This window comes from Megascapheus bottae, chromosome 28 (genome assembly GCF_031878675.1).
Source record: "Megascapheus bottae isolate mThoBot1 chromosome 28, mThoBot2.hap1, whole genome shotgun sequence".
NCBI lineage: Eukaryota > Metazoa > Chordata > Mammalia > Rodentia > Geomyidae > Megascapheus > Megascapheus bottae.
Genome location: NC_143536.1, coordinates 12,299,222 through 12,308,966, shown reverse-complemented (window position 1 = coordinate 12,308,966; position 9,745 = coordinate 12,299,222). Strand labels below are relative to the sequence as shown.

Sequence of the window (9,745 nt, the reverse complement as noted above, 5' to 3'; positions counted from 1 at the left end):
CTCTGAGTCTGGCTTTTCCCAGGTTCACGAGACCCCATATCAACTGCACCCTGGTCCTAGTATACACCAGGCAGCCCCCTTTTTTGCTCCCTCCCCCCATTCCACTGTCCCCTGCAGGTGTCTTCAGAACATGGGCAAGGAAGCTTCCAGAGGCTCGGATGGGAAGTGTCTTGGCGGTGGTTTGTGTTTCTTTCAGCTGCGTTCTCCAGCCCCTGGTGAGGGGCAGGTCCTCTCCCTTGGGGACAGGCAGGCTCAGCCTGGCAGGGCAGAGGGTGCCCATGCGGCTGTGCCATGGCCCAGGCAGTAAGATGCCCAAGTCTGCAGAGAGCCCCAGGCCTCCGTCTGCCATCCCAGCCTGGCAGAGCTTGCAGCCTCCACGTCACCCGTGCTGAGCTGGTATTAAGCATTTGGTGCAGAGGAGTGGGGGCCCGGGAGGGGTGGCCTACTGTGCCTCTTGGCACTCACATGCTGGGCTATGCCAGCTCCTCAGCCCAGCGGGTAGCTTCCAAGTTTCTAGCTGGAGGAGTGCCCTGCCCTGGCCCCCTGCTTCCTCCCCAGTGGATTCCAGTCTGGGTTTGCTGGGGGGGTGCAGTATGGCCCTTCGTTACTGGGGGGCCTGGACGCTGGGAACCTTGGGAACACCTCAGATGCCGCCTCCTCTGCAAGCTTCTGCCCTTCCTGAAAAGGGGGGTTCTCCAAAGGCAAACCCAGGTCAGGCCTCAGTCCTGCCCATGAGATTGGCAGGCTTGGGCCCCAACAGGTCAGGGAGGAGGACTGGGTTTGGGTCTAAGGAGGGTCCAAGGCAAGGACCCAGCCCATTCCAGCCTGTGCCCTTCTCTGGGAGGAGGCTACGGGCCTCTGCCTAAGGGGCCAGAGAAGTGGCTGGCTGCTGGGGGTTCCAATTAAGTCCCTCCTTCACTTCCCAGGACCCCCGGCGCATTGGGAAGTTAGCTCTACATAGAGACCGTGTGAGGGCTCAGGCAGGGTGGGGGGCCATCTTCAGAGCCACCCCGGTCCTCCACAGCCCAGCCCCCGCTCCATGCAAGGCCTATGCAACGAGAGAGTGGAGCGGCTGGGTGTCCAGGCCCTGAAGTACCTGTGGGTGTTGGACCTGGGTGCCAGCCGAGGGACAGGACCGCAGGCGGCCATGGTGGAGCGGAGGGGGCCGGGCCTGCACGCGCCAGGCGGCGCCTATTTCATGCCACTGCGCAGCACCTGGTTGGCTGCGATGAGCATGACGCTGATGATGAAGGCGATGGCGAAGGCGCAGATGAGACTCTTGCGCACGCACGTCTGGCGGATCTGCTGGTTGGAGCAGGCTGTGGCCGCCCACCCGGAACACCACGGGAGACAGAAGGGGATGGGGGAGGCGACATCAGGAGCTGCCTGCACTTGGGTGCAGGCTCCCCCCAGGGGGACAGTGACCAGGCTGGAGACTGGTACTCTCAACCCCCGCCCTGTCTCCCCGCAGAGACCAAGGAAGCCGGCCCTCGGAGCCCCAGGGCCAGCCACTCACTCTCCACGTCCACGGGGCACTCCTCCGCCGTGCCCAGGTGGCTCTCCTCCTCCGTCATGATGATGTTCTCGATGTCCTTCATGGACAGGTGCTCGCAGAAAGTGTCGTAGAGCAGCCGCTTCAGCTCGTCCACCGTCAGCTTCTGCATGTCGCACTTGAGCCGGGGAGACAGTGTTCTGGTCACCCGCCCGCCACCCTGTGTGCCCAGGGCTCACCCCACACTGTCCAACACGTGCCTCTCCCAGGGAGCCAAGGCCACCAGGCGCAGGGCCGTACCTTCCAGAAGACTGTGTCGAAGTCGGTGCCGTGGAACTTCTCTGGAATCCCAGATGTGGACAGCTTGGGTCCCAGGAGGGTCACAAACTCCTCGAAGTCCACCTGGCCGTCACCTAGAATGGGCACAGAGCCAATCCAGCCGGAACCCAGCCTGAGCTGGGACCCCAGTTCCTACCGGGCTCAGGACGGACTCCTGGCCCATGTGTGACCTCAGACAGCACCCCTCACCCCATGCCTGGAATCAATTTCAGGGGCGCTGAACATGCCAAGCTCCAGGTGGATGCGGAGACCTTGGGTGGTGGCCCTGGGGGTGGGAGATGTGGAGAGCAGGGCCAGGAGGTGAGGCCCACCCATGGCACCCCAGCGCTGCTGCTCAACAAGCTCTCCACCATACATGGGGGGGAGGGCCTCAGGCCCCTCAGGTCTCATCATAAAACTAGGTGGCAACAACAACCAATTAAATGACTTGGGGTGACAGGTTTTGGGATGTTTATTCCGTGCTTTCTTCATCATCCTTTTCTCCAGAGAGAAGGGGCAGCTTCTGTAGCTCTGACCCTCACACCCTCTGTGGCTGAGAAACACAGCCAGACCAGGCTGCAACCTGCCATGCGTATTGGGCAGCTCCAAGTAGAGGAGCAAGAAGCCCAGGTGAGGCTCGGCCTCGGTGGCTGGCGGGGGCAGGGGCGGGGGCGCTGCTCACCGTCCATGTCCAGCCTCTGGATGATGACCTCCAGCTCCACCTCATTGGGCATGTAGCCCAGCGAGCGCATGGCGGTGCCCAGCTCCTGCTTGGAGATGAAGCCGTTGCCATCTCGGTCAAACACTTTGAAGGCCTCACGGATCTCTGCAAGGGAGAAGCAGAATGGGCGGGGGCCTTGGCGCTGTCCCCAACAGATCTGGAGGATCTGAGGGGCCACCCAGAGCCTGCAGAGGGGGCGACAGGGTCATTCGGGATATGAACGCTGCGTGGTGAGGTCTCTGGGCAAGTAAGAGAGCACATGGCCCGTAACCATGGCTGCCCTGAGGCCAGCTCTCCTGGTGTGCTCACGACGACCCCGTGTGGCGGGTGCAAGGATGACGAGAATGCTGGGTCCACTCACTGGCCATGGTGGCTACACACACTCCCACCTGCACACAAGCACGCACACGCTCCTCTCAGCCCCCTCCCCCGGGGTTCCCCCTCCCAGCTCAGCTCTTAACACCAGCCAGCGCGTGCCCGTGGACGCCTGCCCTGGCCCCAGCTGATGGCTGGGCTCAGACTGCCTCTCCACTCGAGGAAGAAGAGGTGAGACGGGGGGAGATCAGACACAGGGGTCCGCTCCCCACTGGCGGGGTGAGTGAGACCTGAGGACATGCCTGACTCCAGTGGGCAGCAATGCACTGAGGGCTGAGATCCTGGAAAGGACTGACTGTGACCTAGGGCCAGCCTCCATCCTGCCCGCCGCCAAATGGGTGCAACAGTGTAAAAAGGGATATGTCGGGGGCCTCATCTGTCACCTGTCTATTTCCCTTAGGGGACAGATCTCAGTCCACTAAATACTGCTGCCTAGAGTTCTCCTTGCTGCTCTCAGCAGGTGGAGACACAACGCAGTGTCCAACTGCCTGGGCCGCAGCCTATTACTCCTGTGCCTTAACCAGTGGCCCGAGGTCTGGGGAAGCAGCTGGGCTGGGCCTGGCCGGCCTATAGATTTCTGTAGATCTGAACTCAGGGAACTCTAAGCAACAACAACCACTTTCTGGGCCCCTGAGGAGTTGGGACACTTCCAGGGACCAGAGGCAAAGAAGCAGAGGCCATCAGCCATGGTGACTGGCTGCAGCGATTCAGGTCTGTAGCAGATGCAGAGCTGTGCACACGTGCACACAGAGCTGCTATCACACCCCCTCTTCCTCACCCGTGACATGAACTCAGCCCCGGAGACTCTCCGGATTTACTTCTAAGCTTTGAACACAGGGTTTAACACAGAACTGTGACTCTGACACTCGCGGCCAGCTCAGCCCTCCGCCTCTCCTGCCCTCCCCAACTCCAGGCTAACCTTGGCCCTTCCCTGCCCCTCACAAACCTGTGCTTCCCCCACTGTGGACTGTGAACTGTGAGGACCATGAGAGGGGGGGCCAGGGGAGGGGGTCCTCATTCATGACTTGTCCCCGTGACCTGAAACAACAGCCACACACGCTGAATGAACGCTGAAAGATTGAAGGCAGAGGCTCAGAGGAAAGAAAGACAAGAGCAGAGGCTACAGGAGTCCCCATAGGGAAGGCAGGAAGAGAAGACAGACACTGCCCAGCCCTCAGCCAGGTCCCCAAACACTGTTCCCACCCTGTGGAGCACCGCAGAAGAGGAAATGGCGCTAAAGGTAGAGATGGACTGGGGGTCCCTGAAGTCAAGCACCACACCCTTCTGAGTCAGGCCCTTTGGGGGAATTCTCCAAGTGGGGTGCAAAGTTATGGAGGCTACGGTGGCTGCTGCCCCTTCCCCTCAGCCAGCTCAGGTTCAGGCTGTTCCTCTCTGGGGCCTCCCCCTTCCAAGGCTGCCTCAGTTTGTCTGATCCTTTCCTGGAGGCCCTCAGACTGAGGTACACTGGAGGTGGGACAGGCTGAGGCAGGGATGGGGGGGATGGCAGAGAGCAAGTGAATCTTGGGGTGCATGAGCTGATGACAGGCTGAGGTGAGGCTCACCTGCCGCCTCATCATTCGTGCATCCGTCACCCACTGTCTCAGCACAGCCAGCTCACACCACAGCCTGTCCCAGCTCCTGGCAGCCTCTATTTGCCCACAGAGACCCTGTTTGGGGGCCATCTTCTAAGTCAGGGAATGTCACAGGAATCCAGGTTCAAATCCCAGATCTCCATCATCTTGGCTGGGTGACCTTGGGCAGGAGTTTATTCACCTGTACAATGGGACTTGCTTGGATGATTAAGCAAGAAAATTAGGCAGAGGACTATGTGGCTGAGCCTGGCTCAAGGGTGGACGCTGTAAATCAGCTCGTCCCAGATGGCGGAGCCGGAAGGAGAAGGAGGACTGGGTGAACTTGGGACGCCAGGCTGGCCAGGCTGGCCTGCCTGCTGGCTGGGCCCAGGACCCAAAGCTTGGACTTGGACTCTGGGTCTACTGCTCTGCGGCCAAGTGGCCTGGGCAAGGCCCTTCTGCCTCCAAGCCTCGGGCCCCTCACCTGTGAGGCAGGGGCCAGGCCGCTGTGGGGTTCCCTGCTGGGGTGGGTGTCATGACTGTCACTGTACGCCAGCAGCTGGGTGCGTTTCCCCGAAAGCCTTGCTCCTCTCCCCACCCCGCAAGGCCAAGGGAAGCTTGTGTGCTCCATCTTGGCATGGGGCTGCCTGGCCCGGGAATGGGCTGGCAGGGCCACCAGGTTTCCAGGCCGATGCCCCCCCCCCCCCGCCTCATCACTTACCTCCCTGACCACCCCTGCTCCCCTCCCCAGCCTGCGGGACTGCGTCAGGGCCCACGTCCCCAGCATGCCCCCACGGACGCCAGGGTCCTATCAGTGTGGAATCCAGAGGGGGGACACGGCGTGGAGGTCACGGGAAGGGGCCATGCTCATTCTCTGCAGAGGCTGCCAGGCTCCGAGGCACTGGCCCTGCACTGCACCTCTCTAGCATCTTGGAGTTGTTGGGCTGGGCAGAGGCGACTGCTGGGCTGCAGGAACCGGGGGCAGGAAGAGGGCGCCTCTGCCTTTCCTGGCCTCCAAGGCTCCTTCTTTGCTCCCCTCAACCCATACTCCACTATCAGCCTGGACAGACAAGCTGGTGGCCTTCCTGCCTGCCTTATCCTTTCTCCTCTCTCTGACCAACTGTCCCTGATTCCATCTTCAGAACCCCAGCCTGCCTGGCTGAGGCCTCTGCTGTGGGCTGACATTGGGGTGTGCAGGAAAAGGAATGCGGAAGAAGCCCTGCCCTGCCTCTCCTCTCAGGGACTAAGTGGGTTCCAGGACGGTTCTGCTCAGCTATGGTGCTGTTCTGCCAACTGCTATCCACAGCTCCCCGGGGCTACAGGTCCCCAAGTGCCTCTGCCAGATCCAGTCTTGGCCCCCAGCTTCCTGGGAGCCCTCAACCCACATACCTGGGTCCATGCCCTATGTGCTCCAGGCTCGCTTCTGCGGGGTCCCCTTCTCCATGACTACTCCCCTGCTACTATGTTTGGGCCCTCACACCCCCCCCCACTGCCAGGCCCTGCAATCCTCTACCACAGGCAGTGCTGGACAGGGCACTGCCAAACCCCTTTTACAGATGGGCAAATCAAGGTTCAGAGAAGCAAGCGATTGCCTAAGGTCACTGCATGAGTGTGCAGACTAACACCCCGTGATGCTTGACTAGGAAAGCCCTCATCTCAACTCTGTGCTCCCCACTTTCCATCCTGGTCCTCGTCCCACACAGACTGACCACCCCTGGTTCTCTAGAACCAGCGGGCACATACTGTCTACAGTAAGTTCCATCCCAGACCACTCTTCGTGGCACATGTGGTTTCAGCACCAATGGTCTCCTCCTCCCATTGATGACCTGGGTCTTACCCAGACCGCCCTGGGGCAGGAGAGCACAGTGTGCACTGGAGACACAGAGGGGCCGATGGGGCTTCTGAGCCACTGCACCCAGTCCTCATCCAATGAGCACCACAAGGAGCCCAGGCCTGCAGAGCGCTTTGGAGGTTGATGCAACTGAAAAGGGGGTTTGTCCAGAAGGACCTTCTGCGTTCACCTGTCGATGCCCCCAGCCACCTGCTGGGCCCATGCCCCCGCCCGACAGCCTCGGATGGCTCTGTCCTCCAGGTGCCCCTTGCACTAAGGCCCCTCTCCTAGCATAGGGGAAGGGGACAGCACGGGGCAGTGTAAATGGTGATGGTGACGAACACCATGGATTTCTGCCAGCATAACTGCTGGGTGGCCCCGGGAGGCCGCAGCCTCTGCCCACCCTGTGCCTCGCTCACCCGTGTCTCCTCACAGCCTCTCCCCGTCCTCAGAGTGTGCACTCTAGAACTGCAGGATCAGGAGAGACACAAACCAGAGAGGCCTAGTACTGGGGTGCCAGGGTCCTGGGGGTGTTGAAAGCCAGGGGAGGGAGGGAGGCAGAGTCTACTTAAGGTCTGGGGACATAGTGACAGCTGTCTAAGTGACCAGGAGGAAGGGATGGGCAAGGACTCTGGCTGGGAAAACAGACACAAGGTCTGGGAAAGCCCAAGGGATGAAGATGGATGAGGAGGGAAGATAGGGACAGATGCCCATCTGCAGTCTGTGCCCCATTAGCTGCCTTCTCACCCTCCTTGCGGCTCCCTCCTTCCCCTAGGCCCTGATGGAGGCTCTGGATCCTGGCTTTGGCCCAGACTGATGAGGCTCCAGGCTTTGGGTGCAAATGCTGAGGTCAGGTCAGGGGCCCAAGAGTCCCTCCATCGGTCCTGCCTGCCTCAGAGTCCAGACCTTGTCTCCTCGGCCCCTGAAGCCATGGGGGTAAAGAGCAGGTGGCTCCCGGCCCGTGGTGCAGTGAGCTCTCCAGGTCTTGCCCGGCCTGGGTCTGATTCCCCACTAGAAAATCTGTCCCGATGCGGGCTTGGAAAAACCAAGAGGAAGGACCTTCCTCTGTGGCTTCCTTCTGGGTTCCTCCTCGCTGAGCGCCACGGTCCCTCCCGTTGTACTCTGGGCCCCATGAACCCCAGGTCTCAGACACCCCTGGACTCCAGGAACCCAGAGCCAGGCTCATGCGCTGGGAGACCCGCAGCCGACCAGCAGATCCTGAGAAGCCAAGCCCGGTCCTCAGTCCAGAGCCCCCCAACTCCAGTCCACTGGGGGCCCCAGGAGGTCTGGGGGGAGGGGACTCCCCGGCGCCTCCCCCAGCTCTGCGGGGAAAGCGAAGCGCTGGGCAGGCCCCAGGGGTCTCACCGCCCGGCCCGGCCCCAGGTCCCGCCCGGGCCACCCCGGCCCCCGGCGCAGGGCTCCCCGCCGCGTCCGCGAGGCGGAGGGGCCGGGGAGGGGGCGGCTGGGGTCCCGGGCCCTCTGCCTTTTCCTTCCAGGCTCGGCTACGGCGACTGAGCCGCCCAACCCCGGCCACTTGTTGTCGCCACCGCCTCGCTGCCGCCCGGCCGGCGCTACGGGCTGGGGGTCCCCGCGGGAGCGCGGGGAAGGGGCTCGGGCAGCGGGCGGCGCGGCGGGCCCGGGGCCAGGCGGGAGCCCCGCAGTCGCCCTCGCCCCTTCTCCCGCCGCCCGAGCCGACTGGAATTTTTTTTTTTTTTTAAGCGACACGAGCAGAATGTCAATGCGAGCGCAGAGCCGCCGGCGGGCGCCGCGGAGAGGATCGGGATGCGGGAGCGCGGGGTCCCCGGCTCGGATCCCCCACCCGGCCCCCGGCCCGCCGCGCCGCCGCGCCGCACCGCCAGCCGCCGACTGCGCGGCCCCGTGACCCCGCTGCGGGGCCCGGCAAGTTTCCGCAGCGCCGGGGACCACGCGGGGAGGGGCCGGGGTGCCCCGCGCGACCCCCTCCGCCGGCGCCCGGGGGCTGGGCCGGGGGCGCGGCCGGGGCCGACCCCGCGCGGCGCCCGCCCGCCCGCCCGCGCCTCACCTGGCGCACAGGTAGGGCCGCGAGGCCGGGGTCCCGCGCGCACTCACCCTCCAGCTCGTCCTCGGGGATGTCCACCGGGCGCTGCTCCGACAGCAGGTTGGGCACGGTGTAGATGCCCCGGTACATCAACGCCGCCGTCACCGGGTGGAACGGCATCTTGGAGGCTCTGCGCCCGCCCGCCCGCCGCAAACTTTGAGGCCGGGGCTCATGGGCCGCCGGCGGCCCCGGGGGCGGCCGGCGCGGGCGGGCACGCGGCGGCGAGGCGGGGGGCCGCCCCTCCGGGGGCCTAGCGCCCCCGCGCCCCGGGCCGCCGGCCCATGCCGCCCCGCTCCGCGTCGGGCTCCCCGCCGGGGATCCCCCCCGCCCCGCGCGGGGCGGCGGGGGCGGCGCCGCCCGGGCCTCTCCGCTCCGACCGCCGCGCCCGCTCCTCCGAGCCCCGCGCGCTCCGGGCCGCTCGCCGCTCGCCCGTCCGCTCGCCGGCGCGGCCGCCCGGGCCCGGCGCTCCGGCTCTCGCCGCCGCCTCTCTCCACCCGCCCCGCTCTGTGCCGCGCTCGCCGCGCTCCCCGCCTCCCCCGCCCGCCCCCCCGCCCCGCCCCCCCGCGCTGCCCCCGCCCCCCCCCGCCGCCGCCGCCGGGCCCCCGAGCGGGGCTGCTTCTCCCCATCAACCCCAGAGTCCCCTCCCCCGCCAGGGCCCCCTCAGATCTCCCCATCAGGACCGGGGAGGGTGGGAGGGCTTGGGGCCCCTCCGTACCCACTGGCACACCCGCCTCCACAGCCCCCCCAGGCAGGGCCCGGGAACCCACCGAGGCCCGGAAACAGGAGCGTCAGGGTCCTCAAGTACTGTCACTCGGCTGGTGCCTAAAGAGGCTTTAAAGTGGGGAAACTGAGGCCCAGGGAAGGACGTGGACCAAGGTCACGAGGGCCGTGGCAGGAGCTGAGCGCAGGCCTGGAGGAGGCGTGCGTGGCCTGTGGCTGACTCCGGGGACTGGCTGACCTTGTCCCCGCCGGGGATCCGGACCTCCATCCTTCCCCAGCCCCAGCCACTCAGCTGACGCAGGATCGGGCCCTGCCTCGTGGCCCCAGAGGCCTTGAGGGACAGAGACACGGCCTGGGGCCTGGAGCCGAGCGGTCCCCAGTGAGGGCCCACCCGGACGCGTGGCTGCAGGTTAGACCTAATGTTCTCGCAGGACCTGCTGGGTGTGTGGATACTTGCTTGAGGGAGCGTGTGCATGCATTTGTCTCTGATCTACACAAGTGTGAAGAGGCCATCAGTGTGTGTACACATGTTCTCAAGCCCATGAACAGATGCATGTGTGTCTGACCACTTGCATGGGCCAAGGCGGTGAGCCAGCAGGGAGGAAGGAAGACATAAGACCAGAGGCAGGTGGGGGAGTGT

The 9,745-nt window shown here is 64.5% G+C and overlaps 1 protein-coding gene across 1 annotated transcript; it reads right to left on the bottom strand.

Annotated features, from left to right (window-relative positions):
* Nucleotides 1-21: 21 nt before the first annotated feature.
* Cabp7 (calcium binding protein 7) lies at nucleotides 22-8,505 on the bottom strand. The gene is made up of 5 exons (XM_090320439.1): nucleotides 8,397-8,505; nucleotides 2,493-2,636; nucleotides 1,793-1,905; nucleotides 1,517-1,670; nucleotides 22-1,319 (listed from the first exon to the last, which is right to left on the bottom strand). The coding sequence occupies exons 1-5, from the start codon at nucleotides 8,503-8,505 to the stop codon at nucleotides 1,192-1,194; spliced, it is 648 nt and encodes a 215-aa protein (XP_090176565.1). The 3' UTR covers nucleotides 22-1,191.
* Between the last annotated feature and the right edge of the window lie 1,240 nt (nucleotides 8,506-9,745).

Excerpts from the sequence above, each read along its gene's own strand:
- Cabp7 (XM_090320439.1), bottom strand. The coding sequence starts at position 8,505 with ATGCCGTTCCACCCGGTGACGGCGGCGTTGATGTACCGGGGCATCTAC. Across the intron at positions 1,671-1,792 it reads TCGACACAGTCTTCTGGAAG|TGCGACATGCAGAAGCTGAC; the intron begins GTACGGCCCTGC and ends CCCCGGCTCAAG. Across the intron at positions 1,320-1,516 it reads GTGCCCCGTGGACGTGGAGA|CCTGCTCCAACCAGCAGATC; the intron begins GTGAGTGGCTGG and ends GGGCGGCCACAG.